The following is a 22,327-nucleotide window of genomic DNA, read 5'->3' on the forward strand; positions in this document are numbered from 1 at the left end:
TTGGCTTTGTTCCAGAAACTGTCTGAATTACCTTTATCTTTTGCTGGTGATGGTAGATCTGCCAGGCAATCTGTACATGAACCGCACACCACTTCCCGGGTTTCTGCAATGGAAAGCACAAGAATTTAGATTAATTTATACGTTAGCAATCTACATCAGATAGAATGTTTCATTTCCCTTACTGTCAAACAGGCAGCTAAGCAATGAGAAAGGCTGATTACTAAAATGGCACAATAGGTGATCAACACTTCTATGTGTACTGCAGCAGATGATGTTTAAATTCAGGAAACAAACAGGAAGAATGGGGGATATCTTTCTCATCTCATGGAGACCTGAGATGCCTGCCTGTCCTACTTGCACTCTCCACTTCCCAAATGGAAATAAATGGCAGCAAAGGCAGGTATGCCATGCTCAAGAGAAAGCAAGTAATAGTTAACAGTTCTGTTTCTGAAAAGAGCCCTGTTCATTCATCCCTGCTGCACCGCAGGCCAAGTCATGCGTGGTTATTACGGCTACTTGCATTTGAGGAGGAAAAGGGTACAGACAAACAATCACCAGGGATGAGCAGGGCCACAGCTGAACAAGTTACTGTTTCACAGCTGAGCTGTGGTTCTCGCTGCTGGGTGGTTTTTTTGAACATGAGAAGCACAAATAAAACTCACAGACCGAAGCCACCATAAATCTGATCACTGCTGAATGTCTGTCCATGCTTACAGTCACTTATTTCTGTGACCTTATTTCATACTGTGGACTGTTAATGTACATAAAGGGATGCAAAATAAGGTTGGGATTCAACCTAAATGTTATTAATCAGAAGCAGTTAAGAGTTTACGATGACATTTTGCTTTAAATGAAGGATAAGCATGACATTTTCTACTAGGCATGTTAGATTTCAAAAACGCATGCACACTATTTGAAGTGCGTGTATATATGTATATAAAATCCCCCACAAACCTTACTTACTCTTACTGGAGGCCTATAAGGGTCTGACACCTAGGGAAAAAGCAGAAATAAAACAATCAGCCTTTCTAAAACTAGCCAATATACCAAAAGGCGGAGAACTTCCTTCCTCTAAACAGTAAAAGCATTTAAAAAGCAATGTTCCAGAGAAGTCCCCTGTGACACAGGAAACCTAAAAGGTTTAAAGAAGGCTTAAAACTCCTCTTTCATTCCTTGCACCACGCTCAGCAGAATTTTATGATAAACAAAGCAGCTTCATGCCAGCAACTGAACAGTGTGAGTGCTTTTCTGTACATTATAATATTTCTGAAATGGAGCATGTAAAACTACGCTCCAAGCAATGCTTAGGGGAAAGACCTTGAAGGGGGTTCCTGCCCCATTTCCCTCTGACTTTGAAAAAGTCAATACATCTCTCTGTATTCACGACCAGTGGAGGCTACTGATGTCTCACCAGAAAAAGAAACTTCTGCCCTGACTGCTTGCCCCGAGTCTAGGAAGCAAATTTGCTCACCAGCTGCTCTCTTTTTTATGAGCAATCATTGTGTTTACCATAAATCCAGATAAGCTGAAAGGAAGGTTATATATTGTTGCCTACCCCTGGAGTCTTCTGCAGCAGTGTATGGTGGACTGTGCCTGGTCTACCTGCTACATCAATAGGGTTTGAAGTCTGAAAGACAAGAATAGAGCGTGAATAATACTGTATCACACCAGCGGTACATTTAACATCTCTATCTGATGTTAATGGCATTAATTAGTCCATGTTTGTACTGTGCTTTGAACACGCATATTGCTACATTAGTGCTAAATGTTATCTCTTACTGACAGCCAACAGCATTTAACCACCATGTCATCTATTATTCTTTAGCAGCAGTAAGAGTATTACAGCAGCACCCCTAAGCCCCAATGAAATCACAACCTCATTGTGCTATGCGGTATGCAAGTAGATGTGAAGGGACAGTCCCTGCCCCCCAAGCTTGTTCTTTACACAAAACAGGCAGGCAGTAGGACAGAGAATGAGGGGTGGACTGACTCCCTCCATGTTTCAGGCAGCAACCAGTACGGCAGTCAGGAATGGAACAACTAAAGCATCCTAGTCCCATATTTCACCTACTGGACTGCAGCCCCTCTCCAACTGGGGCTAGATAACACAATGGCTAAAATGGCAACAGCCCATCTATTTGCTTTGACAAGACAAAATGAGAAACCTTAGAAGGTGCTTGTGGGTCTTTTATAGCTTTGCATTGTTTATCCCATCATTTTCCAGCAAGAATTAAACACTCCATTGAATGAATCCCTGCTCCTCCTCCGGATCCCACCTGCTGCGCTGCCCTGCCCTATACGATCCCTAAGAACTCGTTCATCTTCTCACCCTGGCATTCCTCCATCTCCCACTCCCAGAGCAACTGCAGCTGGTGCCTCCACACAGCTGAGTGCAGAGGGGTTAAACCTTATTCCCCTAAAGATTATTTCACTCACGTTTTAGGTCAAACTGTACGAGCCATGAATATAATCATGGGGGTGGGAAGAAAGATAGGCTTTAATTTGTCTAAAGCTATGTAACTTTCAGACTCATTAAAAAGAGAACTCTTGTGTGTAGGTAAGTCAATGAACTCCCCAGGCAGAGCTGTGCTCTCAGGGGCTGTCTGACAGCTGAGGTATATGTAAGTGGCAAATAAGTTACAGCTATCATACAGGCAAGAACTTTAAGATCACAACATGTTAATAGCATGGTGTCATCCTGTCCCTCTGTCCCCTGGAGAAAGACGTGAATGCTTCCTCCAGCAAAGTAAACTGAATACTTCTGACCTTTTCAAGTTCTTAGCTTGTGAGAAACGGCCTTCGGGACACTCACTGAGAAGTTTACCGTCAGCCTGGATTTATGTGCAGTGGATTTACATGCACAGCTGTAGGCAACTGACATGGGAAGGGGAAAAACAAAACCAAGACCTCTGCTTTGAAAAGCAAGAAGTGCAGGACTCAGTGTGCCAAAACCACATCATCAGGTCTGTAGCGATTACGAAGGCTTTAGTCAAACAGCTTGGGAGGGAGAGAGCATGAAAAATGAAGCAGTAATGATGACAAGAGTGGCTATGCCTAGCTGTTCAGCTCTGTTTCCTCTAGGAAACTGGAAAATAATGTGCCAAAGTGGCAGATCCATTTTTCAACCCATCCCTCTTTTTTTCAGATGTTAGACTGCATCTAAACATAGCACTGTACAGAGATCAAGTGATGGTAGTGATTAACCATGGCACCAGAGCATGACCTTGTGCTCCTTAAACTCAACCTAGCACATATTCCATATATCTATCATTAAAATGAATTAAAAGCTAGTTATAATTCAGCACTAAGAACTGTTTAAAAATGTAATGGGTCTCTTTCTTTCTCTCTACGTAACTGCTTCTCTTTGTTCCAATGATATTTTGCAGTGAGATGGTATCTATAAAGCTCTTTAACGAAGATGGAAACCAGAAGAACATGCTATTGTTGTATCAGAAGCTCCTCATTAACAGTAAGTAGCCTTACGGCAAAATTGAAGCCTATCTTCACATCAGCAAAAAATTGCCAATTCCACCTTATCTGTGCAGCTCCTTTGCTTGGAAAGTCAAGTTCACACCCTGACACCTCAGGGTCTGCAGGGACTTCCTGGCATCCCTTGCAAGAATAGCAACAATTAACACTGGTAGGCAACTCCATCAAGGGACAGCTATGTTCTGTCCCTCCTGCTCCCTCTGTTTCGATTAAACTATTCCTTTTCTATGCCTGTAGCTACTTCATACAGAACCTGTGTTGAAAAAAAGCCATTTTAGAGACTGCTATTTGCAATGTATCCAGAAAATAAGGGATTTGATAGACACTGAGGAATGCTCCAGCTTCCATTAAAAATATGAAGTGAGAAGGCTGCTAGAGGCCTTATTTGCAGCAGCTGCTAACTACTGACTTCCACTGATGTCAATGAGACTGCAGAGGGAAGCACACCCCACAGCCCTGCTCGGTGTGATTACAGAAATCACCTTCCAAATGAAAACAGAAACAGCCTGGCTACAGTGCTGCTCCTTCCAGGCTTCTGACACAGCAGCAAAGCTCTATGGAAATGCAGTTCAAGATAAGAAATCTCTAAAATCACAGAATGTAAAGAAACCAAACACATCACCTTACAAACAGAGTAAATGCTCCATTTTCAAACAAATATTACATAGATACAGTGCATATTTCTTGTTTGGAAAGATTTAACATTTTCTGTACATTCAAAAATAGTTAATAAAAAGAACATGTTGGGGAGAGAAAAAAAAAAAGCAGTGCACACCACAGAATTTGTCAAAAATGGTGGTTATCATGGCAACATTTCCAAATGCCAATCAGTGCTAGTTATAATGATATGTTACAGTTGCAGTGCACCTTTCAAACACACTATCTCAAAGAAGCTTGCAGGCATTAATCAACCCTTATAAAACCCACTGCAAGATCAACTTTATAGATGAGGAAGCTGAGGAACAGAAGATTTAAGCGACTTGCCCAAGGTCAGACAGTGTCGGAGGTGGGAATAAAGATTCAGTGCCTTGAAATTGCTCTACCCACTTACAGCAGTCTCTCCCTATTGTTCCCACACTTATACAGTCAATTTATTTTTTTTTTCTGGGAATAAACTCAGTTTATCTTTTGCCATCTCAGACCATTAAATTTATAAAACGATTGGGGACTCTTTGGTCTATCATTAGCTATAAATATTTCAATCAAATAATGCATTTGACTGTATGCTTCTCCTTCAGTTTCAGCTGACATCCTGAGTGAACCACTATATCCTTTTCCAAGGAATGATCTGTAGCGCCAAGAGAAAATGCCTAAAGTGTTGGCTGGTTTGTGCAGAGGATGCTCATAGGTGTGCAGGGTGATCAGTTCCAACCCTGTGCTGCACTTGTGCTAGTTAAATCATGTGCTACAAAATCACCAGAGACACGACTCTGAATACAGTAAAAGAACAAAGCCTTCAGAAGAAGAAGTTTGTACCTTCGGTTGAAATGCTCCCTGAAGTGACCCAAAGGGACCTGAATGTGGAAGCATGGGTGGCATTCCAGGCATTGCTGGAGGATAGGTTGGAAAGAACTACAAAAGAAAAAGAGATGCTTATGTCACAGGACAACTTGAACAATAATGGAGGTAGGTGCCAATCCTGGCACACACAAAAATAGTACTGTGTTGAACAAGTGCCACGGTGAAAATACACACTGAATTTGCTTTCAAAATTTGTGAGAGCAAAGCCAAAACTTGAAAAATGCGCTCAACTGATGAATTTTCTAGATAGTGCTGAACAAGTGTGCCTTTAAAATTGGTGGACTATTGCAGGAAGCACAGAGCATTCATTCACCATTTTTAGAGGAATCAGAATAATCTGGGTTTTATGTTCGCTTCTTGTTAACTCTGCGTTTTTTTGCAGTAGCAAACAAATTGACCCCGTTTTGAAATGTGCCCTGTTTAATTGTCAAAGCAAAAAAGAACCACAAGATGCTGCATTGCACACTAACCACAGGCAACATGCACACCACCTTGTAGTTGTGTAGGCTGGGTTAAGTTTTGCTTAGGCCTCTCCTGAGCTCATACAGCAGTTTCACAAGTCCCAGAACATGTAGTTTTTGCGCTTTGGAGCAGTGGGGAGCACCAGGAAGAAACCACCAGTTTGACTTACTCCTGTGACCTGAGCAAAATCTTGTGAGAGAGCCATGCACTCCACGCTGCGGCACTGTGAGAAGCACCAGCTGCAAAGATACTGCAATGACCACTGATTTAGCCATTTGTGCGCATTCCCTGCCATCCCAGGCACAGCAATATAGAGCTGCAGCAGCAAAAATGCAGTAGGCAAAGATTAAAAAAACAAAAAAATAAAGCCCAAAGAAAATTCTGTACCTTAAAAAAAAATAAATAAATCAAGACAGAAAAAGAGCTTTAGGAATGAATGAATCAAACCACTACCGATCAATCGAAAACAAGCAAAAGAAGTGCAAGCAGAACCATTAACAAAGACACCACCTAGAAAGGTAAGCACTCACGTTGGAATGTCGAAAGTAAGGGTTGTCTAATTTGGGAGCGTACTTGTCAAACTGGAAAGAAAAGAGAAAAAAAGGAAACACGTGAGTCGGGTTTCAATAGTAGTGGACACATCAGGATTTCAACACAGACAAATATCACAGCCCATCTGCACAGCATTTAACAGAGCAGAACTGACTGGTTATTCCATTCTCGCTCGTCAGGGAGCTGACTGATTTCCCAAAGCTAATGGAGACAGAAAGGTGCTAGCCCTTGGGTTGTGCTGGGTGCTGCCGAGCATCTCTGCAGAACCCTGTTTGCAGGCACTACATGAAGAGGATCCTTCACTATGAAGAGAGCAGTCCTGATAGCTACAGTGCAGTGAAACACAGTGAAGTTCAGCTCCAGGTCCAGGTCTGAGACTTACCCCTGGAACACTGAACTACATCACACACTAGAAGGTAGGGAATGCTTTCCACTAGACCCCAGCTTCTACTGTGGGGCAACCAATAGCAATTCCCCATTTCCTGAGTTCCTGTAAGTGCCAAAATTGTTTGGAATAGGGCTTAATTCCTCCGGATGCACTAGTCTCTCCATATTCCCCCAACCCCTGCAGAAGAAAGAGCACCCCAGAGAAAAGGTGATTGCTATCGTTTTCCCTTCCAGCATGGGGTTTTAACACCTCCATGTGTGCAGTCTGTGCCCCATATTTATTTTTATGACCATTTGTCCTGTACCACCTTGGAAACAAAACCAAAGCATATATACATTGCATTTTTGAACAGTATGTGCATTCTGCTGGGGAGGAGGGAGTGGGGAAAAGGCAGGGAAGGGAGCTGTAGGACCCCATGAAAAGCTGCTTATTTGGCAAGTCAGCTGCTGTTTCACACTCCTCTATGTGCAGGAGAGTAGATTTGTAATTTCATTAATTACAGTTATTATTGGAGCCATGTCCCCTCCAGTGTAAATACCATAAATTACCAAACACATGCAGCTGTAAATTTCAACACTCTTCTCTGGTGTTGGGATTAGCAGACCTGATCTAGTGGAATATAAGAAGATGTGAGTGAAATATAACAAAGGAGCCTTGCAAGTTGGTTTTAGTATGAAGGCTGACATCAACAGGACAGGGGTGAGAGGGGAGGGAGCTGTTCACAGGATCGGATATTATGATTCTGAAATAACAGAGGAGGTTTCTGAGGAAAGATTCAAGAGTGTTTTACACAGACCAAGAAGGGAAGGTGTTTACACATGAGTACACTGAGCAAACACCTGGGGCTGGATTTTGGGTGGATGATATTACTTCTAATTGTCTTGCTGCTAAGCAGATTACAACCCAAGAATGTCATCGGGCACTCAGCAGTGGGAAAGAAAAGTGAGAACCATTCTCCTCCTTGAATCCTTTGTAGTTCTTCCCAAATGCTGCTTTTGTTGTTACTCTTGGCTTTTGCTAGCCTTAGCAGAAGAGGGCTGTTTCTGCATTTTAGACACAGTGTGAAACTGAGAGGGGGGAAAAAGCTAAATCTTGTTATTTCAATTTCACAAAGTAATTGCCAGAAATGGGAAGAGTGCGTTTTAAAGCACTGAGAAAATCCATTTGTGGCAGACCTCTAACAATTCTGTAACAGCTGCAGCAAAGTCTCACTGTGTTACAAGCAAATTCAATGGTAAAACGCTAATGCTTACGACATGGCCAGGAGGATCTCTCCTGCAAGAAGAACCAGCCCACACAAACTGCTGTTTGTTGATGTAACCAAATAATAAATGCCAAAATTGATATAGATTAGGGAATTAGGAGGAAGAGGGGCAAAACTCGTATCAGATGAAATGCTGCATTGGTGAGAATAAGTATGGTCTGGGTAAGCAAGTATGGTCTACCCCACAATCAACAGTTGTGGGAACTGTGTTTGGTACATCAGATGCCATTGATCTTGTGGTGTTTTGGTGTCATGGCACCTGGCTCTGGGAAAGGGAGAATAGAAATACATAGCAGAACACACAGAAAGGGAAACTAAAGGGACTCTGGACTTGTCTCATGGGTGTGCTATCTGCTCATGGGTAGCAGCGTAGCAGACCCAGAGACTCAGCGTGGAGGCTCTGGATGGAAAAGGAGCCCCTTTGGGAGTGCTGGGCCGGTCTGTCCAGGCCTCCAGTCAGAAGGTCAGGGACAGCACGCCTGGCTGAAATGCAGAGGACTGGGTTTTGTCTGACAAGAGTGGGTTAGGCTTTTTGACCAGAGATGCTCTACTTATCCTCACATTTTGGGCTGGGGTACGCACCATGGGAGGTGCAGAGGGCGGCATGAGCGGCGTCTGGGGCAAGCTGGATGGAAAAGGAGTGAATGTGTGCTGGTGGGTGTGTTGGTGCTGATGCGTGTGTTGGTGCTGGTGAAACTCCGCTCTCAGCAGCGGCACCGGGCCAAGTGAGGCAGCGGCCCGGTCCGAACTCTGAACCAAAAACCGGTTGTTCAGCTCTTGCCTGAGCAGTTCGTGATCTAGAGGAGAGAGAGAGAGAAAAAAAAAAGACACAGAGGCCCGTGGGCCCGTGAGTACCACAAAGACGGAGGAGAAAGAGTCAATATTCACCTGGCATTCCCTGTTTCTGCAGGTCATGCTGTGGTGGTTTTCTACGTGAGGACTCATTGGTGGAGGTAAGAGAGATGCCTGTGACAAAGTACCAATCAGAATCCCCGAATGAGGCTGGCAATACATGATTGGTTGGTTGAATGATATCAACAGGCTGGTATCTAAAGACAAGAGAGAACACCATGAGTCATCACAGCAGAAAACATCATGGGGGCTCAGCAAGCACCGCCCGCCGCCCCCCAACCCGCCCCCCGCGCGGCTCCCAAAGGATGCTCCTCCTCCTCCTCCTCCTCCCCGGCGCCTGCCGGCCAATGGCTCCTAGGTACCTCCGGGAACGGACCTTGGAGGTCCGGTCTTGCGGCCATGGTGGCCGGACCTTCCCATGCCAGCAAGATGCTGGGGAGTGCCCTCCAGGACAATGGCTCGCTTTAAAATGAATAATACTGACCTGTTTCCTTTGGAGGTGTGAAAGGCAGAAGCATACATGTACACTGAAAACGGATGGTGGGCTAATGTGTGTGTTAAACTCTAATATATATACTTAGAGAGGTGAAATTGTGACAAGATCTACAATGCGGTGACATAACCATGGATTTGGGTGGCTGGAAACTACCTGCTTGGCCTGTACCATCCTCCCCCTTCTCAGCCCCATGACACGCACACAGTGATCAAGAACATCCATCCTACAAATTGAGGCCTTCTTTGGTTTTTTTTTGAGATTCTAAATACTAAGCAGTCCTTTCCTAAATGTCTAACAGGTTATAATCATCACTTCTTGTCCTTGCCTCCAGGCTTTTCTCCTATGAGAAAATATGGAGGATCATTGGGAAGAGGAGGAACATTGAACTGGCTCAGGGTTGCAACAACTGCAGAAACAAAATTATATGTGGCCTCTTCTCAGCATCTTCCTCTGGAAGAAAAATCTGCACTGAACTTGATGTGGGTTAGGGCAGCGGAAGATATTAGCACTTCAGAAATGATAGAAATGACGTGACTGAAGACAGTAAGGACAAATTCCAAAGTCCACTTCCCCAGAATGTTGGCTGGTATCAATTAAATCCATCTGTGCTTTTGCCTAAGAACTTCAAACAGGCATCAGCACCCAACATGTTATGTATTTTCTAAGCTAAGAGTAACCTCTGTCACCAGCTGTGGATGACATCCACCCAGTCCTGACTGACCTACTTGCTTCTAAATTTACATGAATCCGCTTCTTTCAGTATAACACCCCTTTTTAAACTACAGCACTGAATATAAAAGGGGTGAAAGAATACATGTGCTTTGAAGTTTTCTTTCATGTTCTATAGGCATTTCTTTTACTTAAATTTTCTAGAGTAACATTAGAAATGTCTAAATCAATCACCTTCTGAAGTGACACAGTTAAGATCTATAAAAACAGGCACTCTGATGGGGAACTTCAAGGTCTCTACTACCACTTAGAAGCCTACATCCTATTAAAAGTAAATTCTGAAAGCAAATTTTAGGTGCTTTTCAGTAATACATGTACTGCTAAAAGCAACTACTGTGTATTGCTACAATCTTTGTAATAATATAAAAGCAGAACGTATATAGACTCGTGATACTAAAGCCTAAGGCACTGGAGAAAAAGAACCTACAATGGAGTAAGCAAACAAGAAAAAAATAGCAACTAGGCTTGAAAGCACTTAGGTCCAAACCCTAACCTCTTTAAAGAATATGAGTATTATTTCATGTGTGTGTGTTTACGCATTTAAATCTGGCATGACTTAAAGAAACTGAATCCTTCTGTTAGCATCAAGATAATCCACTTTTCTGGAGGGAGAGATAAAAGCAAGCTGGCACTTGTAAGTGCTCTGATATCCAATTTCTTTAAGAGACTTGAAGTCAGACTGATAGATTTGCAGCTGGCTCCAGCCCACAGCCCTGTACCACAACTCTGGCCTTTCTCAGAAGAAGAGAAGGCCTGGAGATGTTTGGAGAAGCAGTGTGGCACTTGGAGAGGTGGCTGCTTCATAGTAAGGATGGGACTGCACAGTCATAACCAGCTCTGTGAGGGGCTCTGGGAAATGTCAAGATCAGAACTGAGTTGTGCCTGCTAGTGATGCCTTGTCCATCAGGTCTGGCTATGTAATAACACAACTAGGAGCAGAGCAACCTCTGAAGATTCAGACACTACTGCTCTGTGTGCACACATGGGGTGGGCAGGGCAGAAAAAGATCAACCCTGCTAATGTTGCTAGGTATCCTCATGTGCAGAAGACACAAAGACTGCTGTTTCCTCTGTGTATCCTACATGAGGGCCAGACTCAGTGCCCTTGAGTAGAGGGCAGCAGCCCACACAAGGGTTGCTCCTAAGTTACTTGTATAAGCTTTAGGTTTCAAAGGGAAGAAATGCCACCAGAAGTACATTCCTGTTATTCAAAGACCTGAATCTGAATCAGTGAATGCAGAAGCTCTTGAGTCCTGCTTCTCTTCCTGGTAACACCAACAAGCGTGCCAAAGTAAATTTAAAGGAAGAGCACATTTTCCTCCAAAGTGGGGGGACAAAAGACGACAATAAGGAGACTTCAAAGGGTCATACCCTCTCCTGATGGCTTTTCTAAGCTGCGCTTTTACTGAGAGCACACATGCACTCAAATGGCACAGCAAGGACTATGCTGCTAGCGGCAGTTGGATCCTAGCTCTTCAGGGCTGCTTAGCAATATTGTTTGCTTTTAAGAAACTTTTATGGGAATGACAACAGAAGCTCCTGGCTCTGCAGCACTCGGTATTGATTTTATGATGTGCCAGTTTGCAGGCATTTCATATAATGCAGACAAGAGGCATTTCACTGTCTGCAGGGTTAGACGCCCAGACCTTTCTCTCCACTAACTTAGGCTTCTCCTGCTTAAACTGCAGGAGAAACCCTTTTAGTAGGAGCAAGACTGCTACCGTTTCCTGGCAAGCTGCTGAATGTGAATAGGTCACTTGATCTTGCACCTCCTGCAGTTAATGGTGAAAACATACTTGCTTTCAGTGACTGCAATATCACGCTTTTAGTGAGCACACTGCTATTTCCTTTTGCAGTACTTTCAAAGCCTCCATTACAGTAGTCCTTTGCCTTAAACAGGGGAAGCAATGAATAGGTCTCCCACAGTGCTGCCAACATCTTCCCAGCCATGTGGTTGAAATTCTAGATGGTGCCAGGGGCTGTGAAAGCCAGCAGCTTTGGCCTATGTGGTCCTGTTTCTGGCTGGAGCCCCAAGCACTTCTGTCTATCAACATTCTGAGAGCTCGCTTTGGACCAATTCACATGTTTCTTTCATTTAAAGAAGCAGTTATAAATAACGGGACATTATTTAGCTCCTGGGACAAAAAAAAAGGGGATGCAAGGCCATCACGTTTTTCCACAGCAAATCTGCCCTCTCCTTATTCCTTTAACTGGCTTCATAGGAAACAAGCGAAACGCCTGTCCTGTTTAAATCCCTGCTGAGTTAGTTGTGGAGTCAAATGCCAGATCAAAAGGAGGCCCCAGCAAGTCAAAGTCGAAGGGAAGTCTCCAGCTGCCAGGGTCTCTTCCAGGGACAGCTGTAGGCTAATGGATAAGCTATAAACAGGGCATTTAGGGCAGAAGTGACAACAGAATGGGGGCCAGGGTGAACAAAGGAAACGTTTTTAAAGGGTGCAAAGATAGTGAGAGCTGAACAGCAGAGCCTGTCAGCTTGTCTCTGCCTCAGACAGAAAGGCCACAGAGCCACAGGCACACAGAGACTTTGAGCTGCCACAGGCAGAGGTTCCTGCTCTGCCAGCAGGATGTGCTGCTTGTCTAAGGGGGGAATAGATGTTCAGTTACAACAGCTTTCTGGCATGATTAGAAAGTTTTTTCAAGTCATTTCTAACAGCAGAGCTTTCATTAGTGGGGACAAAGAAGGGGAGAATGGAAAACCGTAAATCAGTCCTTTCTTAACATAAAAAAAGTCCGATGACGGTAGAACGCCACAGTGTTTTGAGACTTCTTAAAGGAAGCTACAGTGGTGTCTGTGTGAAATCTCTCATCTGGTAAAGCATGTCCACATCTCCTACCTGTTTCACAAGCACTCCCAGTTCCAGTACACACTGCCTGCGGAGGAGTCTGTGTCACTATGTTTTACCTGCCCACCAGCCAGCCCATCTCTCAACACCCTCCAGTACATGCACAGAAGATGAGCCCTGGAAGAAGAAGGGAACCTACCTGCAGGGTGACCTGGTATCACGAGGCTGTTGGTAGGTAACGCTGGTGGAGGTGGCAGCGTAGGTGGGGTGGCGAACATGGCCGGATGGTGCTGGTGCTGGGTCTGCGATCTGAGAGAGAAGTGCGAGGTAGCGAGATTAGATATGGAGAGGGGCAGAGCTGGGCCGGAGGAATGGTGTGGAGGAATCTGGGGCGACAGGGGAAGGTGCTTTGGGAGGCTGATGCTTGTTGCACTGCTAGCACTGCTGCTCCGGCTGCAGAGAGAAAACATGGGGGGAAGAGAGGGGAGAAAGACAGTGTGTTACAAGATTAGAAAAGTGCAAGAAATGTACCACCAGAAACAACACAACAATGTAACCCTGACCTCCCCAAGCTTATGTTTTTGTTTTTCATAATGGCAGTGGTGACGTTAACAAATCTCAGCGAACTTCTCCACCAGGGCAGGACGGGGCTTGGGATCTCCAGAGTGACATTTCCTCTGGTGCTTGAACAAGTTACAATCCTCAGAGCTATCTATGAGATAATGATGAAGGCCACAGAGGCAGCTGAATTTTCCACCTTTATTTAGCCTCTGATGACCTTGCAGTAGCCATGTGCGTCCTTGTGATCATATGACGCAATTACTTCAATTCCGTTTTCTGTGGCTCTGGCTACACAGAGTTGTATAGTGTGAGTGACTTTGGGAACACGTTGTATCTGCTGTGCATGCTGTGCAGTTATATTCACAAGCATGCAAACACACACCATCTTAATAATTTTTTCTTGCAATAATTTTGTATTTTACATCTTCTATTATTATTACTCCACTGTGAGTGACTGAAGCTTTTCTGGGGTGAAAGGCACTACCACTGCAGTTAGTATTCAGTGTAATTCCCACCATAGCAATTAGTTGTTGCCATCTAAACCTCTGACATATATTGAATAGTTTGCAATATTATTAACCATTTATTTTGTGGTGGCATTTACAGTGTAAAATCACAACAGAGCTTAAGTATGCAGGATACTATGAAATACACATTAATGGCAGCTCTCCATTCATATTTTGACCCATGCGCAGCCAAATACTATGTTTTAAATGATTTTTTTAATCTTGTTTAAACCAGCCTGGCTCTGGTTTGGGAGGCAAGGTGTGTTTTCTGTACCAGCACAAAGACTGGCTCCAGTCAACTTTTCTCTAGAAACATTTTATCCATACCATTTTCTCCCATCCTACTTACTGGATGGAGGCAATTTAAACAGAGAAGCTAAGCCTCCTTCTGCATCTGAATGTGTCAGATTGAAGCAGATTTCTCAGCCTACACGGAAGCCCTGTTCTAAGGGACACAGCATTTTCCAATATAGATATCCCTCTTTTGATGCTGGTGAACAAAAAAAATCCTGTGATAACCATGAACAAACCTACTCCAATGGAAATCGTTCTTGATATGAAACAAGGGAGTTGCTCAGACTCTAACCACCTTACATTTCTAAGGCACAAATTAGCTCAGACAAGACACTGTGAAACTCCACTGGAAATTGGACAATACAGGTTCCACCTTAACCATGTGTAACCTTGGTTACAGATGCCTTTTTCCTAGGAAGGGAGAATTTATCACCATGTTTCAAACAGTTATCCACCACTGCTGGAAAATCCAGCCTGTGGAGTCAGAAAGTCCAGTATCTAAAACCTGCAGCATCTTATACAGACAGAGTGCTTGTCTTGCCTCTCAGCAATTTCTAACCCATTTGAAACAAGCTGTAGCCCAGCATCAGGACAGGCCAGATGACATGAGTATCCCTTTCCCATACCTGATATTATTGAGTCCGTTGTGGGCCACCTGGTGATGCACTTGGTAGTTGAGAGGTGGAGGGATGTGACTTGGAGGCTGGGTCCGAAGCTCAGGTATTAACTGAGGCTGCGACTGCGGCCGAGGTTGAGGTTGTGACTGTGGCCGAGGCTGCGGCTGAGGCGTGAGCCTTGGTGGTGCTGGTGCTGAAATCACTGGCTCCTTCTTCAACAGTGGGCTTGCTCTGGCACTTGATGTGGGCGCTGAGGAAGTAGAAGTCACAACGGCAGCTACTGGCTGGGGGCTGGGTATAGGCAGGGCGAAGGGCACGTCGGTGCTCAGTTCCCGGCTCCGCTCTAGCCCAGACACCTTTGGGACATTGGCTGCTTTTGCTTCTGGCTTGTCATTCAAGGTGGGACCTTAGAGAGCAACGAGAAAAAGAACAAAGTGCATGCTGAAAGGTCTGTGTTTGTTTCTCTCCTTGGTAGAACATATGCCTGAGACAAAAACAAGTCATGTTTCAGCTCGTGGGAGCACTGCTGCTACAAGACGGATGTGTGTGTGTCTGTCCTTCTGCTGTCCTTGACTGGCCAGTCTACAGTACTCGTTAGTGTGTGTGTGCAAGAGACTTAGTTGTCATTAAACGAATGCATTCATACAATGAATATACAGCTCTATGACTTCTACAGAGTTCCAAGGTTACGTACAGTAGGAGTGTGAACCTATCTCAAGTTACTGCTACAGTATTTCCTGCTCAATCCAAGTTTTAAGGCTGATAATGAGCTCAGAAACGCAAGCCTGATCATGAAGACATTTCATTTTCTCAACACTCTTTCAAGGTAATCTACACTGTGTTTAGGCTCAACTCCAGCTACAATGCACTCAGACCCAAGCACTAAATCATTCATGAAAATCCCATGTGGCTTCTAGGGAGGAAGGTACCTGGAATCTTCGTGTAGCAAAGGATGGGATAGTTCTGCAGCAAAGCCACATCACTGCTGCTCCCTGGCCACATGCTTGCTTGGAAGAATGGAACAGAGAAGGCTGGAAAAATCCAGTCAGAAGTGCAGTGAGCAGCCAGGTGTAGTCCTGCTCACCCTAAGTATTGCACACGCCTGTATGCACAGCATACCAAAACTATCAGGAATGCTGCAACCTTGCAAAACGCACCTACAGTGAGAATTCCATATGGAATTACTCAGTCTACAATGCCAAGTATTTCCTTTTTTTTTTTTTTTTTCTTCCAAATTAAGCTAAACAAAGCAGCCCAAAAGGCTGGAAAGAAAAAAGAGAAAAGGGAGGAACAGACAGGTATTTCAGATCAAACAGTATCCAAAAGGTCAAAGACAAGTGAAAGGACCAACATGAACATGATTCAACTCCCACTGTGACTCCCTTTTCGACATTATCTGTGTATCCTTGTGTGCACAAACACTTTCACACAAATTACAAGACAAGCTGCTCATGTGTTACAAGGACTAGTATAGTTTCACATGCATATACCCCACTGCACACACAGCACTTCAATCTGACATTTAGGATACATACTTCTATTGTCCACCAAAACGTGTTGGGGGCTGTTTGTGTTTAGGGGGCTTGCAGACATGCAAGAGATGCTACCTACACTCATTAACATGCTCCCAACACCCTCATGAACGAATTCCACCTTTGAAATTTTCCCTTCTCATCAAAGGACTGAGCCAGTTCCTGATGTAGGAGGTGTGGAAATAACACACACCACACACCACAGGCTAATTCTGGCCGTGCAGATGCTCTAACCAGGCATTTGCGAACACAACCTATGTGAGGCCAAGAGTCATCACTGCTGCTGCTTGGGTGACTGGAACACCACCCTGCTGGTGTTAGGTGAGAGGAGGACAGGGATCAATCAGAACCTGTAGCACAACCGCTCGCCTTCTGCACAGAAAATGCCTGCGTGGTGATGGCATCTCCTTCCTTGAGATGAAAGGCAGTTTCCCACAGTGCAGCTGGCTTGCTTGCACACTCACCATTGCACCATTTCCTTCACCAATCAATCAATAAATCAATTAATAAATCTGTATAAATTTGGAATGTGAAAAAAGAATGAATGGAAACATATGAACTGTATTTACCAGTTGAAGAAGGCTGAGGACTTATGGCCTGAAACTCATAAATAACAGGAGCAGAAGTCTTTCCAAACACTAGCACTTTGGCTGGCCGCAAGTATGATCAACCCTGTACTTTCCAGCACCTTATACATCTTCACAGGTTTGACACAATGTCTGGAGGTCCTAAATTATTCCCTACAACAAATATGAGGCTAACTCTTGTTTCAGTGAATTTCTTTTTTCAAATATGAGATCATGAATCACAGGTACCCTGGTTTTGAGATGTACCCAGACTTGGTTCCAATGTTATTTAAGGTGTCAAAGAATTTATTTCTAAAATAGATTTCTCTTGTGCACCATTATTTTTTATAATGCCACCTATGTTTGTAAATTTTCCTGAACTGAAAAATTACCATTGACTAGACAAGTCAGGAATCCACACACTGGGTATTTTGGATGCCCAGTGTAGATCCCTCTGTTTTTCAGGAGCTACCCATTAAAAGCAATTGTGTTTCACTCCTGTTTCATCCATAGGTTTCCCAAGAGCCTAGAATTTAGCCCAGCAGTAGGATAAAGATGACATGAGTATCGCTTTCCCATGCCTGATCTTATTGAGTCCGTTGTGGGCCACTGGCGGAGCACTTGGTAGATGAGAGGTGGATCCCACAGCTGTAGAGCCCACTGTTTTTCAGGAGCTACCCATTAAAAGAAATTGGCTTAATTCCTGATTCATTCGTAAGTTTCCTGAGAGCCTATTAGTTCATTCCATCCAACAGGCCTCTTCCTACAGTTAAACTTATTGTGTAATTATAGACAATGTAGACAACTGGTATATATTCAAAACACACTGGCACCACAAAAATTAGTTGAATATAAAATCAATTAGATCCAAAACAAATCAATGAAGTCCTGTATTAAAAGCAGCTGTTTGACCAGTGTTATGTACAACTATTGATTCCCTGTGGTTTCTGCATTAGCTTTCATTTGCAATTTTCTCCAAGCAAAAGCTCATGCTCCCATGCTGACTGAATTGACCAGCCACCAGCCAGCCTGGTTGTATGAGTTCGCACTAGGGGTACTGACTGTTTTTTGCTGCTAACTTGCATCTCTCAGGTTGCAGTACTGAAATTTTCCTGTGTTTCATTCTTGACAACAGTGAAAATAGCCCAATGCCTTTTCCCCACCTCTGGAAAAGCTACAGGCATGAGTGTGCGTGAGTATCTTCTTTTTGTAGCCACACAGAGCAAAAGCAGAAGCAGTGAGAAGGGAAAGATACAGTGTGAATTCATAGGCAAGCATGGAGAAGCACGTGAGAGACAGCAAAATCCCCAAGCCACTGCAGCCACCACACAGGAAGGACGGTGGTGAATCCTGGTGTTTTGGTGACTTTGCTGTTTTATCTTCTGATGGTTGTGGCGCAATACAAGACAGAGAAGCTGCTTCATGTGGCTGACTTGAGGGTGAACTGCAATAGCTGAAGGGAAGGGAATCACACGTGAACAAAGGCAGGACAAGCTTTTTTCTTTGACACTTCTATCAACACTTATTCCTACCTGTTCAGTGCCTGCTTCCAGTACCACTCAGTAGCTAACCATACCCAAGAGGAGTACTTTCCCTGTGCAACCAAAGAAACAACGAATTTTGAAGGCTATAATTACCTTAGGGTTTCTTAGGTACTTAACAAGATCCTTATCATGATACTTATCGCAAAAATCTCTTCTTCAAGACTTTCTTTTCCATTCACATGGAAGTCTCTGAGCTACCTTCCCTGAAATCCCTCAGCGAGTTAATTTTAATGATTTTAACAAAAGATGTTGCCCATTTTGGTCATGATCTCAACCTCTGCAGTTTCTCTGTAGGATGCTCAACTATCCCTCCTATAGGAACTATACTTTTGTATGTCCAAGTTCCTTCCAACTGGCTGGGCTGACTGCTTGTCACATATGGAAATATCCCAAGGAAAGAAACAAAATATTCCTTTTTGTGCATGCTGGATCAGGTTTCACCAGGATTCTTTCAGGAATTTCTGTACTTTGGCTTCTCATCTGCCCCTTCTTAGCAGATGGAGCTGAGCACAACTGCCCCAACACACAGGCCCATCAAACCACACCTAAATGTTCTAGAGGCAAAACCGTGTTTATTTTTACTGAGTCCTAGAGCAATTTTCGTGCTTAATGATAACAGGCTGAGCCAATTTGCCTAAGACTTGACAGTCGGCTCCAATAATTCAACCTTAATTAAACCTGAACGCATGTCAGTTCAGCTCGTCCCTTCACAGGAAATCTGACATTTGCAATGATTCATGTTTCAGCCATGCTATGGGAAGGCTGGATCACATCTGCCGTTTTCCACCACGCAGAGCGCTACCCCTTTTCAGCATGCCAACTTTGTTTATTTTCTAACCAAACACTTTGGACTTCTTCCATTGAGAGGTTTTCTTAAATGAACAGACAGTGAAACATGTCTTGATCTCACAGGGATGAATGATGACCAGGAGAGACAGGGAAGAAAGGGCTGAAACTGCTCTAACAAGAAAAACAACAACAACCTGGGATTAGTAATTCCTGCCTCCTTGATTGACTGATTCTTCATTTGGAGTGTTGCAAAGTTTTAACCTCTCTGTGTCTTGGGCTATGTCCCATTCCAATTTAACCTGGTAAAGATGAAAACTTTCAGCAACTTTTAAAAGCACAGAGATCTCCAGCTACTGCTGCTGTACATCTGTAAAAACAAGAGTTTTTACAGTGAAGTGTAAGGGAAATGCCAACATCGACTACAGCTGAATTTGCTGCTAAAAGTATGTTTCAAAAGGAGGTACCTGCACCTGAAAGACCATCAGCACGGATCCTACATGAACCTTGTGAATTCAGACTCTGTGATTGGAATAAACATCCGCTGCCCATCCCCATGGCTGCACACTGCGACATGCTTGCCAGGGTATAACTACACAGCACTACAGGCTAAATACAATACAGAAAGTCCCAGACACAAATTAAACCTTTCTGTTACAGGAATTTGCTTTCAAGCTGATTAACAGCAGCTCAAGTGCAAGGGATTAAACATGTAAAGGCTGCTTTGAGAACTCCAATAAGCAGTTACTGCGTTATACAAACAGTACTTAGGGCACCAGCAGTTCCAGCCCTGCCTCTTGCTCTTTGCAAGCTGCTGGTTGCTGCTGAAAGGGGACTGTCAACACACGTACAATGTGATTGGAAATAATCTAATCTTGCTTGCACGCCTTTCCTTTGTCTCTTGAAAAAAAGAAAAGTGGAGTCATTCAGATGTCTTTCTGCAGTCTCCCTTGTTGTATTCAAACAGCAAGGGTGATGGGGTGATGTGAGAAAAAAATTCCTCTCCTACATCCATCAATGACATCTTTACCAATGGCAATTTCCCAAGAAATACAACAACCACCATCTGCAGCCTATCTATCCACCCTGTACACATCCTTGAAAACAGACACAGGCCAGGCTGGCTGTGATGAACCCTGCTCCATATTAGAATTCTAGCAAGAAACACTGCAAAAGCATCACCACAGGAATTACAACGACGTATGTGGCAAGAAGCTGAGTATTTCAAAGTTGGCTGATGAGTCCCAGAGATGAGTTTTGAACCATCAGCACACGGAATGAGTACAGAAGAGCATGATTTTACAGCAAATTACTACAGGAGTGTATTCAGTGAAAGCCAATAAACCCTCTTTAAAAAAAAACAACCAGCTTTTAGAGTGCTGCATAATGTATTGTGGATATGCAACATATATAAGCACAAGAGAGAATGAAGCATTTTGCATTGGCAATGATAGCACTGACACTGGTAGAGTGCTTACGAGTGAAAATCAATATTTAAGTGCTAATTCTTTACCCCTAGCTGGCTTTTGCTTTTATATAGATCGCTTTTTCATTGCATTTTAGGAGGGAAGCACTACTTAAGACATGAGACAATTAGCTTGGCCTGCAAAGGTAAGGCAAGCGGAGCTACAACACAGAAGCTACCCAATATGTGGGACACCGAGTTCCTCCACCTATTTTAAGGCAAAACAGATTAAGATAAGAAATAAAGACTTGTGCCTTGTACACAAAACCGCTGTCTGGAAGGCTCCATGGTGTGCAACGTGAACCATTTTTAACATTATAGTGAAGCAAAGGCCAAATTTCCATCGTGACAGCCGTGTACTGCACGTTATGTCGTGTCAAATAAATGTTCTCCTGTGACGAGGTCTCCTCAGAACATCACAGGCCGCTGGTGGATGTTCCACAAGTACCTGCAGTGTTTTTTCACTGAGAAAAGCTGAGAGTAAGCACAAACCCTCATGACTGGCCCGGGACCCGTGCTGCCAAGCGCAGTGCCTGCATGCAGGCAGCAGGGATTTGTTCATGGCTTTCAGTGGGAGCTCTTCCGCAACCCGGTTTGGATCCAGCCCCTATCACTCAGTTCATTTGTACAGAGCTGTCCGTCAAGTCAGATCGCCTTGCTGCAATCTGAAATACCCCCTGAACAGCTGCCACTATCAATTACTCTCCCAGACAGCCTTGACTATCAGGAAGAGAACTGGAGCGAGCACTTGCCAGTTTTAATAAAGTGTGTTGCCCAAGTCATTTAACCTGCTAGATTGCTCTACGCTGGGGCTGTAACAAGCCTTCAGCTTTTCAACCTAGAAGAAAGCAATGGTGGCAAAAAGCTGTCAGCTTAGTCCTCAGAATTAACATCCAAGGGTGTCTTCCCCCCCCCCTCCTTTCTGAAGCACCCAAATTTAGTAGTAAAATATCTTCAAGTCATTTTCATAAAGTCATGACAAAGAAAGCATCTCACATGTTTAACACAAAGCCAGCAAACCCAAGACTGAAGGCCGACATGCTCCACGAGCTTCCTGTTAGGAGAACACAGAGAGATCTCCTCTCTTCTCTCACACTCATGTGGGCACACTCCAGCATCAGCTCTATCCATGGTCAGCACCACCCCAGTGATGCTGATGCAGCCAACGGCTTTGGGCTCAGCTCCCCTCCACTCCAGCCAAGTTCCTTACACTCTCAGTATAATTACAGTTTCCCACCCAACTGAAAACTCAATCATGGCCAATTTACATTCACTCTGGTACTTTCAGGACCAGTAGGAAAGATTACCTAAGGAAACATTTACTTAAAATTAAAGCACTTCCATCTGGATCAGTGTTTTCAGTTTGTGGCTCATGTATATACCACCATACCTGTGAACGTTAATGAAAAAGAAAAGGTCTGTTGTCATTAGGATTAATTTGCCATACAGGAATCTGCACTTCCCGTAGAAAGCCTATTGGACTCTGCAAATCAAGAAGATTCAAAACCACTGTGCTAAATGTTCTCCTTAGCCAGCTATGTAGATAAGAGCCTTCACTGTGAAAGCTTGGAGCACAGAAGGATTTCATGGCCTCCCCTAGAAACTGAGAGCCTCAGCATTAAGACCTATGGACCTGATTTGCTGCTTTATGGTTCTTTAATGGGATGTTTTATTCCTAGAGATTTGGGAGCTTTCCATGCTCTATCCAGGCATGTTAGCTGTAAGCATGCACGATGACACTCCAAAGCTGCAGGAGCTGAATGAAAATGGGTGCCAAACACAGGGACTGGGGCCAGAGCATAAGGAAGAAGGATCACCATTAAAATCCCCCCAAAGTAAGTCACACTGCATTTTCCTAGCAATGCTGCTTCTGGCAACATTTCAATGCAAAGCTGAAACTGGA

At 43.9% G+C, this 22,327-nt stretch overlaps 1 protein-coding gene across 24 annotated transcripts in view; it reads right to left on the bottom strand.

Moving 5' to 3' along the window:
• The window catches only part of FBRSL1 (fibrosin like 1), a 533,144-nt gene that overhangs the window by 13,798 nt on the left and 497,019 nt on the right, over nucleotides 1-22,327 (bottom strand). For 12 of the 24 annotated variants that reach the window (XM_057414883.1, XM_057414894.1, XM_057414891.1 and 9 more), the window contains 8 exons: nucleotides 14,541-14,937; nucleotides 12,753-13,006; nucleotides 8,238-8,473; nucleotides 6,003-6,053; nucleotides 4,966-5,061; nucleotides 1,556-1,627; nucleotides 955-993; nucleotides 32-103 (listed from right to left, as the gene is read on the bottom strand). In XM_057414883.1, the coding sequence (XP_057270866.1) occupies nucleotides 32-103; nucleotides 955-993; nucleotides 1,556-1,627; nucleotides 4,966-5,061; nucleotides 6,003-6,053; nucleotides 8,238-8,473; nucleotides 12,753-13,006; nucleotides 14,541-14,937 (1,217 nt within the window). Of the gene's footprint in view, nucleotides 1-31; nucleotides 104-954; nucleotides 994-1,555; nucleotides 1,628-4,965; nucleotides 5,062-6,002; nucleotides 6,054-8,237; nucleotides 8,726-12,752; nucleotides 13,007-14,540; nucleotides 14,938-22,327 lie in introns of all 24 variants that reach the window. The other 12 variants (XM_057414898.1, XM_057414879.1, XM_057414875.1 and 9 more) reach the window with 11 other exon arrangements.

Source organism: Pezoporus wallicus, unplaced genomic scaffold (assembly GCF_028554395.1).
Source record: "Pezoporus wallicus isolate ANWC-B61680 ecotype Strahan unplaced genomic scaffold, APGP_CSIRO_Pwel_v1 contig_8047, whole genome shotgun sequence".
Taxonomy (NCBI): Eukaryota; Metazoa; Chordata; class Aves; order Psittaciformes; family Psittacidae; genus Pezoporus; species Pezoporus wallicus.